The sequence below is a fragment of the Monodelphis domestica genome, chromosome 6, assembly GCF_027887165.1.
Source record: "Monodelphis domestica isolate mMonDom1 chromosome 6, mMonDom1.pri, whole genome shotgun sequence".
Lineage (NCBI taxonomy): Eukaryota > Metazoa > Chordata > Mammalia > Didelphimorphia > Didelphidae > Monodelphis > Monodelphis domestica.
Genome location: NC_077232.1, coordinates 61,754,134 through 61,771,524, shown reverse-complemented (window position 1 = coordinate 61,771,524; position 17,391 = coordinate 61,754,134). Strand labels below are relative to the sequence as shown.

At 42.0% G+C, this 17,391-nt stretch overlaps 1 protein-coding gene across 9 annotated transcripts in view; it reads right to left on the bottom strand.

Annotated features, from left to right (window-relative positions):
* IRAG1 (inositol 1,4,5-triphosphate receptor associated 1) overlaps positions 1-17,391 on the bottom strand; it is a 233,145-nt gene that overhangs the window by 46,618 nt on the left and 169,136 nt on the right. For all 9 annotated transcript variants that reach the window (XM_056802088.1, XM_056802090.1, XM_056802086.1 and 6 more), the window contains 4 exons: positions 17,160-17,195; positions 14,619-15,227; positions 11,641-11,719; positions 2,350-2,473 (listed from right to left, as the gene is read on the bottom strand). In XM_056802088.1, the coding sequence (XP_056658066.1) occupies positions 2,350-2,473; positions 11,641-11,719; positions 14,619-15,227; positions 17,160-17,195 (848 nt within the window). The remainder of the gene's footprint in view (positions 1-2,349; positions 2,474-11,640; positions 11,720-14,618; positions 15,228-17,159; positions 17,196-17,391) is intronic.

Genomic DNA, 17,391 nt, shown 5'->3' with positions numbered 1-17,391 from the left:
CACAGGTGTATATGGCTATATATGAATGTGTTTTCTTCTTCCCACCCCTCACTCCCTTCTAGATTACAAATTCCTTGAGGGCACAAATTTTTTTTTTACTTGTGTCTTCTCAACGCCAGTACTTAGTACAGCATAATAGTAGACAATAAATGCTCATTGACCACTTGGTTCTAGGCCAACCAGCTGGGTGAGAAACCCCCATGAGAGTTCGTTTGAGCCCTCCAAAGCTGGTCTAGCTGGTCTCTCCAGCTCTGTGGCTATGAGTGACTGAAAGAGAGAGGACAAGGAGGAGCAGACTCTTTCTGAATGGAGCGTATGACTATGGAGGCCTGAATTATCATGGAGGGGGAGTCAGGCACTGGCCAAGGACAAGGGAGGAACATTTGTATTTTTTTAAACCAAGTCAGCAAGCAAATCTTATCTCCTGGTCTTGAGGCAGTGAGAAAGGGTGGCCTATTGTTAAAAGTCCCTGGACTCTGTAAATAAAGTTGGGGCCTCTTTCTTTCCTGTCTTGGGGTGGTGCAGGCTTAACTGAGTGTGGGAAGTGAGGGAGAACAAGGGGACCTCACAGCTCCGCCCCACCCAACAACAGAACAGATCCAGGATAAGATGCTCAGGAAGCATCACTTCCTCTGCCAGGCTGCTCTGATGGATGGAAGTTCAAGTCACCCCTGATTGTAGGCTGCTGGGAGCCTTCCTGTTTAGGTGTTAGGGAAGCTGCCCTGATGCTTTCTGCTGAGCGGAATAGGCTCTGCAGAGTGTCTGATCCACCACTGGCTGGGATGGGTTAAGCTCTTCATTTGGCTTTCGTCTGTGGGAATGAGCCATGGCTTAACAAGAATACATCAATCCATGTCAATTATCCTAGCCCATCCTGGATTTTTGACTGCGGCCATTATTGACGCTTGGTTATTCCATTTAGATAAAAAGAAAAATGAATAGCCAAAACTCCAGAGGGGCACTATGTGATAAATGGACTGAAGATGGACTCAGACTTAGGAACATCTACCTGGATTCAAGCCCTGCCTTTGCATGTTAGCGGTCTGGCCAAGAACTACTCAGTTAACTCTTTCTTGCTTCCAAGCAACTCTCAAAGACCCTAAATGACAAATGATTTGTCAATTAGCACTGGTGGGGGGAGTTTCCTCATCTGGACTTCCCTATACTGATCACATCATAGGTAAGCCAAACTCAGAGTGTGAGTCTAAGAAATAATTGTCTCCAGAAATGTAGCCTGGTTCAAGAGAGGAGTTTTGAGTATGAATTATTTGACTCTGCTGTTTACAACCAGGGTGACCTTGGACAAATCACTTTAACCTTCTCTAGGCCTCAGTTTCTTCATCCATAAATTTAGGTTAGGTAGGTGGCACACAGTGGATAGAGTGCCAGGTCTGGAGCCAAGAAGACTTGAGTTCAAATCTAGCCTCAGATACTCCCTAGCTTTGTGATCTTGGGCAAGTCACTTAACCCCAATTACCTAATACTTAGTGCTCTTCTGCCTTGGAACTAATTAATACTTAGTATTCATTCTAAAACAGAAGGTAAGAGTTTAAAAAAAAAGAAATATTTGAACAGGTAGGTGACTGCCCATAATCACTCAACCAGTAAGTAAGTATCAGAGGCATGACTTGAATCCAAGTATTTCTCACTCTTAAAGCCAGCTCTCTATCCACTCCCATGCACACCTTCTCTATTTGTTCAATACGGAAAGAAAAAGGAACTTCTCCTGGTGTTCATTCTAGAGCAAAGCAGAATTTGGAAGTAAGACCAATTTCCATCGGCTGCATTAAAAATAGTTCATTGACTGAATTAAAAAAAAAAACAAACAACTTTTACTTTCTGTCTTAGTAGAAATACAAGTATTAAGTTCCAAGGCAAAAGAGCAACAAGGACTTGGTAACTGAGGTAAATGGCTTGCCCAAGGTCACACAGCTGGTCAAATTTGAACCCAGGTCTTCCCAACTCCAGGCCTGGCTCTCTATCCACTGAGCAAACTTTATGTCCACATTGGCTGGATTTTATGCTAACCAAACAACTTTCTGGTCTGAAATTTGCTATTCTACTCCATAGTCCAAATGACCAGAAAACACTCCCTCCTCCATGAAGTCTACTCTGACTATCCTAACCCACAGTGATTTTTCTCTTCTCTGAACTCCCTCTGCCCTTGAGGTCTCATCTACATACTTTTGCATTGGTTCCCCACCTCAGTTGCTTGAAGGAAGGAATCATTTCTAATTGTTCCCCACAAACAGCGTAACACAGGGCTGGACACATGGTTCCTCCATAGGTCTGTCTAAGCTGATCAGTTTGATTAACACCAAGCTTCCTGGAGACCATGATGAGTTTTACCTGCCAGGGAGAGCCTTATGAACTCGTAATTTATGTAGCAACACATCAGAGATGTTGGGCATGACGTCACAGCCACTCTTGGACTCTTCCTCTTCAATGCCGGGGGACAGCTCAGAGGGGTGCCCTGCAAGGTAACATTTGGGGATCCCATTTAAGACCTTTCATTATACTAGGAACACATTAGTAAATTATCTTGACTGTAAACATTCTTTTTGATAAGTGGAAGGAGCACGTAGCCTTATGGCCTTGAATGGTACCCAATACTGGACTTGGCCATGATGAAGAGGCCATGATGACTGACCAGCAGGCCAACCATTTCATGACACAGATTAGCAGCTATACCAAATGCATCAAAATTCCCCTTTGTTTGGCAGGGTTTTTAGAAGGCAAGGGTTATCTATCTGAATTTCCTTGTTTGGTTCCAAATACTTATCCTTGTGCCCTGATACTAAACTTATCTACATATGACCTAGGAACATGGAGAAATGGGTACAAAAGCTGGTAGTTTCCATAAGGAGATAAGAACAGTGAGAATAAATCTAGACACTGAGGAAAGACCCAAAGTTCTCCATTAGCTCATTCATCACATGACCCTCTTTAATATTTTATAGTGAGAACAGTGAAACCATACCCCTCTTTCTTTAGAATCCCTCATTTTCTTTAAGGTTTCACCACCCCCAAAACATCTTTGCAGATGCCTCCAGTTGCTAGTACCTTCCCTCCCTTCCCAATTACTTTATAACTATTTTCTATTTATTTTGCATCCACCTACATGTTGTTGCTTCCAATACAATAAAATCCTTAGAGGCAGGGACCATCTGGTGTTTATCTTTATCCCCAGTACCTAGCACAGTACTGGGAACATGTCATAGGCACTTAATCAATATTAGTGGATTGATCTGTTTTTCCTCCTCTCCATTTCAAAATTGTTATGTATCTTCATCCGCCGTCTCTTGTCACTCCTCCTTTCCAAGGATAATCGTTCAACCTGTGCTCTTTTCATTCCTCATTGTTACAGCTCTCCCTCCTCTTCCTTTCTCTTCTTCCCCCATCCCATCTCTGTTTTTCCTTCCTTTTGCCACACAGCCTCAAAGAATCATCTTTATATAACATGACTTCACCCCCACCAACACCAACTCCTAATTAACTGCCACCAATTGGCAAGTAAGCCCAAGACCCTGGGAATGGCAACATCCCTGGGTCCATCTGTCCTGCTTCCAGCTTAGCCCCCACAGCTATCATTCTGGGAAGCAGCCCCAGTGGAGAGGCAGTCTGGTACCTCCTTCTTCAGGTGTTACAAGTCATGGCCGCTCACTTTCAAAGTCTTTGGCAAGTCAGATGCTTCAACATCAGAAAATAAGATGATTTTATTGGTAAAAAAGATATCAAAGATGCATTACTCTCTCCCTTTTCACTGCCTCCTGAGGACCATAGAGCCCATCTATCTGACTGGTAGCTAAAACTTTTATATGAAGTATCTCCCCCATTAGAGTGTGACTTCTTTGAGGAGCTCTTGTGTCCCCAGTGCTTTACACATAGAAAGTATTCATTCATTCATTCATTCATTCATTCATTCATTCATTCATTCATTCATCTGACCTTACTCAAGACTCCATCATTCCTTAAACCTTTTTAATCTGGCTTTCAGGTCCTTCAATGAAATGCCTTTCCCCCCCTAAATCCTTACTTTCTGTCTTAGTAACAATTCTAAGACAAGTCAAGGGCTATGCAAATGGAGTTAAGTGATTTGCCTAAGGTAACACAGCTAGAAAGTGTCTCAGGTCAAATTTTAATCGAGGTCCTTCCAACTCCTAACTTGGCACTATATCTATTATGCTACCCCCTTTAAACCCCTTTACAAAAGGTCATCAGCAACCATCTGATCACTCAATCATGTTTTCCTTTCTTCAGTTCTCTCTTTCTCTTTTAACCCTTACCTTCCATCTTAGAATCAATACTGGGTATTGGTTCCAAGGCAGAAGAGTGGTAAGGGCTAGGCAATGGGGTTAAGTGACTTGCCCAGGGTCACACAGCTAGAAAGTGTCTCAGGCCAGATTTGAACCCAGGACAACCCATGTCCAGGCCTTACTATCCACTTAGTCAACTAACTGACCGCCACCTCAGTTCTCTTTCTTTTTAATATTAGTACTATTTGAATACTTCCCTCATTCTTGATATTCATAATATGACAGGCAGTCAGACCATAAGCATTTATGAGATAACCACTCTATGTCAGGCATAGCACTAAGTGTTGAGGATGCCAATAATCATAAATCATAGATTCAGAGTTTTAAGGGGAATTAAGAGGATATACAGGACAGTTAGGTGGTTCAGTGGATAGAATGCTAGGTCTGGAGTCAGGAAGGCTCATCTTCCTGAGTTCAAATCTGGCTTCAGACACTTACTAGCTGTGTGACCTTGGGCAAGTCACTCAACCATATTTTCTTGCCTCAGTTTCATCATCTGTAAAATGAGTTGGAGAAGGAAATGTCAAACCACTCTAGTATCTTTGCCAAGAAAACTCTGAATGGGGTCATGGAGATTTACAGGGCAGTTAGGTGTTGTAGTGAATAGAGTGCCAGGCCTTCAGCTCCTGGAGTCAGGAAGACCTGAGTTCAAATATGGCCTCAGACACTTCCTGAGCAAGTCACTTAACCCTCTTTGCCTCTGTTTCCTCATCTTTAAAATGAGTTGGAGAAGGAAATGCAAACCTCTGTAAAATCCTGCCAAGAAAACTCCAAATGAGGTTGTAAAGAATTGGACATGACTTGACATCAACAACAAAGAAGTCATATAGTCCCGCTATCTTATTTTACAAATAGAGAAACTGAGGTACAATGATGATAAGTGCCTTGGTCCAAGGTCACACAGCAAATATCAAAGAAAGGAGTAAAATCCAACTCTTCTCTACCATGAGTCCATGCTGCCTCTCAGATGTTCTCTCTTTTGTTCCTCCATCTTTCCTGCTACCATCTCATTCTTCTTTGTTGGATGCTCTTCCAGTTTCTATTCCCTAAATGTCAACTTCCTCTCCTACTCTGTCTTTGGTCTTCTTCTCATCTCTCTACATTGTCACCAACCTCTATTTTTTCATTTATTTAATGTCATACAAAACCCACTTCCATGTTGGTCATTGTTATAAGAGCAAAGTCAAACAAAACCCAAACCTCCAAATAAAACCAAAGATAAACTGATAGGAAAGACAATTCTAACAGTTCTTTCTCTGAAGGTGGAGAGCATTCCCCATCATAAGTCTTTCAGGATTGTCCCTGATCATTGCATTGTGGAGAGAAGCCAAGTTTTCACAGATAATCATCATACAATATTGCTGTTATGGTGTACAATGTTCTCCCGGTTCTGCTTATTTCATTCTGACTCAGATCCTGCAGATCTTTCCAGCTTTTTCTGAACTCATCCTGATCATCATTTCTCATAGTACAATAGTATTCCATCACCAACATGTACTACAGTATGCTCAGCTATTCCCCAGTGATGGGCATCCCCTCAAAGTCCAATTCCTTGCCACCATAAAAAGACCTGCTATAAATATTTTTGTATGAGTAGATCCCTTACCCTTTTTTATTATCTCTTTGGGATATAGTAGGTGGAAGATTTTAACATCAAAATCTCTTGTTTAAACCTGTCTTCTGAGGTGCAGTACCTCATTTCTAACTTTCTGATGGAAAAGACAACATGGCCTCAGATCTGAAGTCAGAGAGCCTGGGTTTGATCCCCAAGACTGTCATTAACTACCTGTGTTACCTTATTAAAAACCAAGTTCTCACTCAAACCAGTTTTCAGAGGAAGAAATTAAAACTATCTATAGTCATATGAAAAAAAATGTTTTAAGTAACTATTAATTAGAGAAATGCAAATTTAAAAAACACCTCTGAGATGCCACCTCATACCTCATATCAGATTGGTTAATATGACCAAAAAGGAAAATGAGAAATGCTAGAGGGGACATGGGAAAATTAGAACACTAATACACTGTTGGTGGAATTGTGAGCTGATAAAACCTTTCTGGAAAGCAAATTGGAAACAGGCTCAAAAGGCCATAAAACTATGCATACTCTTTGACTCAGAAATACTGGGTCTGTATCTCATAGAGATCATAGATAAAGGAAAAGGACCTCCCTGAACCACAATTTTTTTTAGCAATTCTTTTAAAAGAATTGTAATATACAACCCAGATCAAATTGTTTACCATCTCCAAGAGTGGGGAGGAAAGGGAAGGAGAAAGATAATTTGTATCTCATATTTTGGAAAATGTATCTTGAAAATTGTTGTTACATGTAATTGGGAAAATAAAAAACTTTGGAATAATAAAAAAGAGTAATGCCCCCCCCAAAAAAGAATTGTAAAATGGAGGGGTTGTCCATCAATTGGGGAATGGCTGAACAAATTATGGTATGTGGTTATAATGGAATGCTATTGTACCATTAAAATGAGTTCAGAAACATTGGAAAGACTTATATGAACTGATGCAAAGTGATGTGAGTAGAACCAGGAGAACAATGTATATAGCAACAGAAATATTATACAATGACCAACTGTGAAGGACTAAACCATTATCAACAAAGCAAGTCTCCAAGGTAACCCCAAGAGACTCAGGTTGAAAATTCTACCCATAGCCAAAGAAGGAACTCTTGGAGTCTGAGTGCAGATCAGAAAGTGCCACTTTTCACTTCATTTCCTTCATGTGTGATATGTGTCTTCTGCCATGGCATGTGGAATATTAAAACAGGCATTGTAATAACTTGCATTAGATTATTTATCAACTGGGAGGAAGGGAGAGGGAGGGAGGGAGAGAATCTGAATTGTAAAATGTTAGAAAACAAGTGTCAAAAATTATTTCTATGTGTAATTGGGAGGGGGGAGTCACTTACCTGTTCTATAATCAATTTTCTCATTTCTAAAATAAGAGGCTTGGCTTTGATGACCTCCAAGGTCCCTTCTAGCTTCATATTCATAACTGACAGCCCCTGGATGTGCTGTTGATGCCTCAAACTTAACATGACCCAAAGAAAACGATTTATCTGAGCAAAATGAACTCCTTTGTCCTACATCCTTGTCTTTATTGAGGAAAACATCAGGAACAGAAATGTTTAATTGGTCTCTGACAATGGTTGCCCTCCTCACTTCTGCTTCCTCATGGCTTTCCCAGTTTCCCATCAAGACTCAGCTCAATTCCTATCTTTTGTAAGAGGCCTTTCCCAATTTCCCTCTGTCCATTGCTAGTGCCTTCCCTCAGATATCACCTCCTATTTATACTATCTTATATGTACATGCTTCTTTCAAGTTGTCTCCCTCCATAGATTATAAACTCCTTGACAGCAGGGACTGTGATATTTTCCTTTAGTTGTAGCCCTAGAACTTAGTACAGTGGCCAGAACATAGTAAATTCTTTTTTTAAAAAACATTTTTCTTCTATCTTAGTACCAGTTCTAAGACAGAAAGGGCTTGGCAATTAGAGTTAACTGACTTGTCCAAGATCATACAACTAGGAAGTGTCTGAGTCCAGATTTGAACCCATGCCTTCCCGATTCCAGGCTGAGTGCTCTTATCCACTCTGCAACCTAGCTGCCCCTATTCTAAATTCTTTATTTTTCTTTATTTTCTTTAATTGATTAATTAAAAAAAATTTTCCATGGTTACATGATTCATATTCTTTCCCTCCCCTCCTGTAGCCAATGAGCAATTCCACTGGGTTTTACATATGTCATTGATCAAGATCTATTTCCATATTATTGATATTTGCACTAGAGTGATCACTTAGAGTCTACATCCCCAGTCATATCCCCATTGACCCATGTGATCAAGCAGTTGTTTTTCTTCTGTGTTTCTACTCCCACAGTTCTTTCCCTGCAGTCTAAATTCTTAAAAAATGCTCATGGATTGACCAACAAAGCCCCAAGCCTTGATGCTATCTTGGATTCCTCCTTTGATAGAAGGAAGGCTAGGCTAGATGACTTTGAAGAAAGCCTCCACCATTCATTCAAATCCTCAAATTCCAAGTCATCTTGAATTTTTCTCTGATTATTTCATGTCTACTAATCTTGTCTACTCCAGACTTAATTATAAATGTTGCTGAAGAGCTCTTGGGGCTCATCTTTCTTTTGTTTGCTCAGAGTACATCCCTCGGTGATGATTGAACTATATACTGTCTGTCCCCTCAATAGCCCATCCAAGGCTCTTTGTCTGGAAAAATTCTCACAGCTGGACCAAAATAAACATTTAGAAGACAATTTGGAATTTAGATCCACATTAAGACATGGCTGACCACAATGGTTCATTCTTGGCCTTTGTTTCCTGTTCTTCTCAGAGCTCCACTGAGACAGCTTTTGAGACTGTGCTGAAATGTGGGGTGAAAGACCATGACTGCTATTTAGGGAAGGGGCTTTTTGAGGTCAGCCCTTCATTGCCATCTGATATCTGAGCAGGCCTGGAGTCAGTAAGACCTGAGTTCAAACTGACCTCAGATACTTAGTAATGGTGTGAATCCTGGGCAAGTTACATAATTCTGTTTGCCTCAGTTTTCTCGTTTATAAAATGAGCCAAAGAAGGAAATAGCCAACTGTGCCCATATCTTTGCCAAGAAAACCTGAAATGGGGTCACAAAGAGTTGGACATGGCTGGAAAAAAACTGAACAGAAAAACATCTAACTTAATTTTACAGATGGAGAAACTGAGGCCAAGGGAGGGTAGGTGACTTATCCAAGCCCATTCAGGTAATAAGTGGAACTTGGTAGAATTAGAATATGGCAACTAAAAGTAATTTTAGATTGCTTTAGTGAGGCATAGAGATCAGAGGATGGGAGCAGATGTCCTACTGTATTCTGCCATGGTCAGGCCATTCTGGAATATTAAGGTTTGACATTTTGCTTTGCCAATGACATTGATAAGTTGGAGAGCCTTCAGAGGAAGCAAGCAAGATGGTGAGATGAAGATCCTCTGAAGAAACTGAGGAGTTAATCTGGGGAAGAAAAGACTTGGGGTGGGGACATGACAGCTAACTTCTAATATTTAAAAGGTTGACATGTAGAAGAGGGATTAGACCTATTTTGCTTAGTTAACTAGGTGGCACAGTGAAGAGAGAACAAGACTTGGAAGCCAGAAAATTGGAGTTCAAATCTTTTTTCCGACATTTCTTAGCTGTGTGACCCTGGGCAAGGCACTTAATCTCGGTTTCACTTTCCTCGTCTGCAGAATGGGTATAATAATAGCATCTGGGGGTATGTAGGTTGCTCAGTGGATAGAGCATGAAATCAGGAGGACCTGGGTTCAAATATGGCCTCAGATACTTCCTAGGTCTGTAACCTTGGACAAGTCATTTAATCCCATTTGCTAGTCCTTGCTCTTCTGTCTTAGAGAGGAAGAAAGTGGGGGTGGGGGTGGAATGTAGCTAGGTGGTTCAGTAAATTGAGAGCCAAGCCTTGAGATGGGAGGTCCTGGGTTCAAATGTGACCTCAGATACTTCCTAGCTATGTGTCCTTGAGCAAGTCACTTAAGCCCAATTCCCTAGCCCTTACTGCTCTTCTGCCTTGGAACAATATATCATATACATTCTAAGACAAGATACGGGTTAAAAAAAGGGCAGAAAATAAGAGTTTAAATAATAATAGCATCTACCCCTCAGGACTGCAGTGAGGATAAAATGATATAATATTTCTAAGCACTCTGAAAAACCTCAAAGCACTATTTAAATGGTAGCTGTTATTGTTTGTTATTTTTACTTTTCAGTAAGATGATAAGAAAATAAAGTTAGGTCACATGGTGCCAACAGCCATTGCCCAAAGAATCAAGAGATGAGTGTAGGCTGGAGTTGTTCAGGAAGACTTCTCGGAAGAGGAAGATGAGATCGAGTTAGGCTTGAAGGAGAGGTAGGCTAAGGATACATGAGAAGAGGGGGTAAAGACATTTTCAGAGAGAGTAATATATTGTATGAACAAAAAGACTGAGTCAGGAGAAAGTAGAGGAGGAAGAGGGAGCTGCTGGTCTGGCTGGAGCAGAAAGTGCTTACTGGTAAGAAATGGGAAATAAGGTGGAAATAAGAGTAGAACTAGGTTGTGGAGAGTCTTAAAAGTTATACAGAAGACTCTAGGTTTGATTATTGAGGAAACAGGGAGCCATTGAAGGTGTCTGAGCAGAGGAATGACATGTCCAAAAGGGAAAGCTCATTCTGGCAACCAAAGAGATTATATGGAGGAAAAGTCTGGAGGCTGGAAGACTAGTTCGGAGGCTACTATAGTAATCCAGGTGTGAGACAAGGAAGACCTGGAGGGTCTGATAATGAGGAAACAGAGGACAAAGTCATTTTGATTAATGTTGAAAGAGATAGAGGCAGAAATGGGAGGGGGAAAGGGGGAGAAAAGAAGAGAGAGAGAGGGAGAGATAGAAGAGAGGGAGAGAAAAAGAGAGAAAGAAAGAAAGAAAGAAAGAAAGAAAGAAAGAAAGAAAGAAAGAAAGAAAGAAAGAAAGAAAGAAAGAAAGAAAGAAAGAAAGAAAGAAAGAAAGAAAGAAAGAAAGAAAGAAAGAAAGAAAGAAAGAAAGAAAGAAAGAAAGAAAGAAAGAAAGAGAGAGAGATGAGGGAAAGAGAGAGACACAGAGACACACACACACATACAGAGAGAGAGAGAGAGAGAGAGAGAGAGAGAGAGAGAGAGAGAGAGAGAGAGAGAGAGAGAGAGAGAGAGTTAGAGGATTTGGTGATGGCTAGATGTCAGCCAGTTGACAAAATATGTATTAAGCTCTGGCGATACAGAAAGATAGTCCCTGCCCTCAAGGAACTTACAATCTAATGGATATGAGAAAAGGATATGTGGCTGGGTGACCTAGCACCCACCAGGTGCTAACAAGACTGAATGAATGACAAGAATGAAGCTTGTTGCTGTTGTCGCCCAGTCATTTTTCAGTCTTGTCTAACTCTGCATGTTCCCATTTGAGGTTTTCTTGACAAAGAGACTGGAACAGTTTGCCATTTCCTTCTCCAGCTCATTTTACAGATGAGGAAACTGAGGCAAATGGGATTAACTGATTTATGCAAAGTCACTTAGTATCTGAGACCAGATTAGAACTCAGGAAGCTGAGTCTTCCTGACTTCAGGTCCAAAGCTCTATCCACTCTACCACCTAGCTACACCAGAATAAAGCTTGGTGATAGTGGACCATCATGACAAGGGCATGATGAGGAGGGGCTCTGGGTTTCTTGGCAGGAGGGGAATATCACATGATTCCCTTAGTTACCTTTGATCAAGGGGCGTCACTGTCTATCTCTTCCTGTCTCACCTACCTCTCTCTTGTTCCACAGCTTCACTGAGATCTGGAAGTTTCAGGCCAACCAGGTTCTGACTCCTCATTAGGATGTGTTCCTGGGCAGGAGAAGGAGAAGTTAATATTTTTTAGAGAATTTGGCTCTACCCATCACATTGTATTCAACCTCTGCTGTCTTAAGTCTATTGCTTGAATAGGCTTTTTTTTAATCCTTACTTTTTTAGTATCAATTCTAAGTATTGGTTCCAAAGCAGAAGAGCGGTAAAGGCTAGGCAATTGGGGTTAAGTGACTTGCTCAAGGCCACACAGCTAAGAAGTGTCTGAGGCCAGATTTGAACCTAAGACTCCCACCTCCAGGTCTGGTGCTCTATCCACTCTGCTACCTAGCTACCCCTAGAATAGATTTCTGAGGCAATTTTCTGATTTCCAGTGTCAAGAAATCTTATGTTCTCCAACTTTTGTGTAGGTAGGGAAGGACAACAAGCAGGGATGAAAGCTCATTGGGCAGCTAGGTAACTTAGTGAATAGAAAGACAGACCTAGAGATGGGAAGTCCTGGGTTCAAATCTGACCTCAGATACTTCCTAGCTGTGGGACCCCTGAACAAGTCACTTAATGCTCATTGCCTAGCCCTTGCTTCTCTTCTGTCTTGGAACCATACACAGTACTGATCCTAAGATGGAAAGTAAAGGTTAAAAAAAATGGAATGAGAGCTCAGGAGTCAATTTAAGTGGAATGGTCTCATGATTTAACCTGTGGACAAATAGCAGGGAGCTGTTTGGAAGGCCAGAATTCCTCTATTTTCCTTTCAGGTCTTTTTAGGGATGAAGGAAACTCTTGGGCATAGCTAGTTCTCATTCAAACCTGGTCTCTACTCTCTCTCTCTCTCTCTCTCTCTCTCTCTCTCTCTCTCTGAACATCAGTCATATTTTTTTTTGTAAACCCTTACCTTCTTTGTATCAATTCTAAGTATTGGTTTCAAGGCAGAAGACGATAAAGGCTAGGCAACTGGGGTTAAGTGACTTGCCCAAGGTTACACAGCTAGGAAGTGTCTGAGGCCAGATTTGGACCCAGGACCACCTATCTCTAAGACCTGGCTCTGGTTCTAAGGCAGAAGAACAGTAAGGGCTAGTCAATGGGAACTTAGAGGTAGCTTGCCCAGAGTCACACAACTAGGATATGTCTGAGGTCAGATTTGAATCCAGGACCTCCCATCTCTTAGCCTGGCTCTCTATCCATTGAATCACCTAGCTGTCCTCAAGCATCAGTCATATTGAAACCTGGGGATGGAGGCAGGAGGAATTTTGGAAGAAAAAAAAAAGAAAGGAATGGTGGGAGATTAACTCTCACCCTCCTTCCTAGCACAGGGTACCGACTGCTGGCTACTTCTAATTCCTCTCCTCTAAAGAGTAGGGAGAAGCAGCCGATGCCCTCCTACAGGGCTACATCTTCAGATTTGACCAATGAAAGGTTTTTCTTTAGAGAGGATTCTGGGTGTCTGAGAGGCAGGAGGTACCAGCCCCAAATTACTTAAGTCCCTCCAGAAGCCTTTCTGGCTCTAGAGTCCTAAGATTCTGTGACCCTGGGAACCTGGGAAGGAATATTACATAGACTCACTCCAGTGAGCATTCTGGGGAGAGTTTTAGACAGTTTGTTGATAGATCACCAGGAAGGAAGGATTCTTGGAACTCTGAGGGAGGCCGGGTTATTTCATCCCCAACCGTGACAGTATTTGGGACTGGAGAGGTACTTAGTCACCTGGTTCCTGTTTACATGTCACATACTGTACGCTGACATCAGGAAATCGTGCAGCCCCAAGTATGCAAGGCTGGCTTCCCACTCCTATGTGAAGGACGTGCCTTCTCCGCTCTAACACCTGGAATGCTGGCCTCTAACATCACTGTCATTCAGTGGGTCAACAAACATTTCTCAGGCTCTGCTCTACATCAGGATCTGGACTAAATGCCAGAGATACTGAGACGGAGAGCAAGACACACAGAACTCCTGAAGGATGCAAGAGCTCTGTGGCTCGGTGCCTTTTCCCCTTCTGCCCTGCCAGCCCCAGCTCAAAAACTGCCTCCTCCGAGGAGCCCCCACCCAAAATGATCCTCCTTTCCTTGGACTATAAAGCTGTATGAATGTCTCCTGTGCACTCAGCCAGGTTTGCTGGAAGACAGAAGCATTTGTATTTTTGTCTTTTCTTTCCTCTGCCCTTCGACTCAGTGAAGAACTAATAATTGCAACAATAATGCATTTTTTTTTAGCACCGTAAGTCCTTTATGTCTCAATCTTATTTGATATTCATTATCACCCTATGAGGGAAGTTAGGCAGTGCAGTGGATAGAGTGCTGGGCTTAGAGTCAGGAAGACTCATCTTCATGAATTCAAATCTGACTTCAGATACTCTGAAGCTGGGAAACCCTAGGCAAGTCACTTAACCCTCTTTGCCTCAGTTTCCTCCTCTGTAAAATGAGCTGGAGAAAGAAATGGTAACCTGCTCCAGTATCTTTGGCAGGAAAACCCCAAGAGAGTCACAAAGAGTTGGACGTGACTGAAACAACTGAACAACAAACCAACCTTATACACTAGATGCTTTGGCTATTTTCCCTCTTTTTACAGATGGGGAAATTGAGGTACATAGAAGTTAAGTGATTTAACTAGGGAAACAAAGATGCTAGTGAAGTATTGTAAAAATTATGTTGGTATCTAAATTCTCAATATGACTTTTATAGTATCCATAGCAGAGTTTGAACTCAGGTCTTTCTGCCTCCAAGTGCAGGAGAAGCGAAGTGAGATCATAGCATCAGGGGTTCCGAGCTGGAGACCTTAGAAACCATCCAATTCAATCAATGAGGCTCAATCCCTTAACCAAGGTTACATAGATAGTAAGCAGCAAAGCTAGGGTTTGAGCCAAATCCTAGGGCTTTCCCCCCACTATGCCAAGGTTTGCCCACTTTGCTCCCAAGGTTAACCCATTCTTCTCCCAGAAAGAACCCACCTCTCGGAGCTTGGTCAGTTTCTGCATTCTCACAGGTTGAACCTGGATCTGAAAGTCCTTGAATCCTGATGATTTGGGGAGCTTGTTGGCAGCTTTGCCTGGAAAACGTTTCTCTTCCTCTGCCACTGCCAGTTTGGCGATGGCCTTGTCCTTTGGCCCCAGTTCCATGGGGCCACTGTCCCAGGACACCCCCCGCTGTAGAGGGGGTCGGACTCCCGGAGGTTTGAGGTCAGCTTTTGAGGGAGTCTTGGAGTTGGGTGGTTCCCAGGCTGGACCTTTTCCCTGGGGTCCCTGGGGGGTTGTCCCTGGGCCCTGGAGTTGACCTTTTAGGAGATGGTCACTTTCCTTGGGCTTCTTAAGAAGCTGCTTCCCTGGGTCTTTTTCTCCAGCACCTGTGGGACTGTTGAGGGACATTTTCCCTCCACCGCTGCCAGAAGCCAGGACCTTGGGTGAACTGTTCTCTACGTGTTTAAGGGGATCAAAATTTTCTTTTTGTTCAGATAATGTCTCTTTGGATTTCTCAGCACTGGGGGAGCGAGGAGCCAATCGTCCCTGAGACACCTTCCTTTGGTCATTCTGCTTCCGGTCTGTTAGCCCCTTGGTGGCATTCTAAAAGAAGAAGGTTGTGATTACACAAATAGGGGCTATGGAGCCTTCCTAGCCTTGGGATGATAAGAAAATTACTTCATCGTCTTAGTCTTGATTTCCTCATGTGTACAGTGGGCAGAATGAATGAATGAATGAATGAGTGAGTGAGTAAATGAATAAATGAGTCATAAGTTTAGAGCTAGACAGGAACTTGGGGGTCATCTAGTCTTTTCCCTTCATTTTTACAGTTGTAGAAACTCAGCACCACAAAGGTTTGCCCAAGGTGACACAGGTATTTAGAAGCAGAACTACAATTGGAATTCAGGTTTTTAAAATTTCAAATCCACCCTACAGAGAGAAAGGAATTTTGACTTGGAATTTAAAACTAACAAGGAAATTCTGAAACTGATGAAGAGGAGGTGACATTCCAGCCTTCATCTTTCCCTCTTCCCCTCCAGAAACTTGGACTTGGACCCTGAAACCAAGATTCCTATAAATAAGGTTTCATCTGAGAACCATCTCTCCCTGTCTTTTCATCTCAACATCTCTTCATCTCTATTCCCACCCACCCCGCTTCTTTCCCTCCTCTGTGTGGCATATACCAAGAGCCCTGTCTGATAAGCAAAGCATCTGTTGACTGGACCCTTGGGGGTATGACATGGGACCTTCTTATAGGTCATATCATGTTATAAAGAGCTTGGTCTGCCATTTCTGGTGACTACGCACCCTCTCAGACAAGGTTCAAAGTCTCTCCTTACTAGAAAGTGACAAATACAAAGGCAGGACCGTTGTCTAATTCATCTTTATTTCTCTTCCAGCACCTAGTAAAAATGCCTGATAGGCAATTCAATTGAATTATTGTTTTTTAATCCCTTATTTTCTTTTCTAGTAACAACTCTAAGAAAGAAGGGCAAGGGCTAGGCAAATGGGATTAAGTAACTTGCCCAGGATCACACATCTAGGAAACATTTGAGGTCAGATGTGAACTCAGATCCTCCAGACTCCAGGACTGGTACTCTATCCACTGGGTTTCCCTTTAAATTCTTAATTTCTTTTTTTTAACCCTTATCTTCCATCTTGGAATCAGTACTGTGTATTGGTTCCAAGGCAGAAGAACAGTAAGGGCTAGGCAATGGGGGTTAAGTGACTTTCCCAGAATCACACAGTTAGGAAGTGTCTGAGACCAGATTTGAATCCAGGACATCTCATCTCTGAGCCTGACTCTCAATCCACTGAGCCACTTAGCTGCCCTCCTTAACAAGCATTTCTTAAGTGATTACTATATGCTAGGTCTTAGGAATATAGAGATAAAAACAAACCATCCCTTTCCTCAGGGAGCTTATATTCCATTTAATAAATATGTGTTGAATTGAACTGAATTAGATGTGTACAATATCGTATCTGTCATATTGGAAGCTGGTTAGTCTGGGTGATAGAGAAAGGCTCTAGGAGAATTTCATGATAAAAAAAGACATTTTCCCTGCTTTTAAGAGGAGAAAACTTAACTACTTGTGGGAAAATCTCTGTTACTTTTTGTTTATATGACCAAAAAATGCAACGACATCAATTCAATCAATATTTAAGGCACTGGGTTAGGCACTAGGGATAGAGACTGTTTCTGCCTCCAAGGTACTTAGAGTACCTGTTCCCATGACTCCCTAGTGCTAGTGAAATAGCACTGCTCCTTCTGTCTCTGAAAGAGTAAATAAAGAAAAGAGCTGATAGGACCTGGCGGACAAATGCCAAATTCGTCCCCTGACTTTTGGCATCATCATTAAAGGTAATAGGCATGGCTGGCCAATTTCTAGCACTCCATCACACAAAGTAGTCTTCCCTTCTCTCCTCCCAAATGCTGTCCTGTGGTCTGGCATCACCAATGTTTTCCTCTTCTGAGTAGAGGCTGCTGGATCCTACAGAGACACTGTTAAAATTAAGTAGGAAGAGGAGACTCACAGGTAGATCAAGGTGGAATGATGGTTCATCTCCTTTCTGCAAACAAGAAATAAACCAGAATTCAGTATTTTAAAGGAATCGTTGCTTCATGAAATGTTGGCCTCTTAGTAGAGACAAAATAGATGGATTTGAATGTAAACATTAAGAGATTTTGCAAAATGGAAACCAATGTAGCAAAAATGGCTGTGCTCTTGGATCCAATAAGTCCATCATTATGACTTTATCCCAAAAA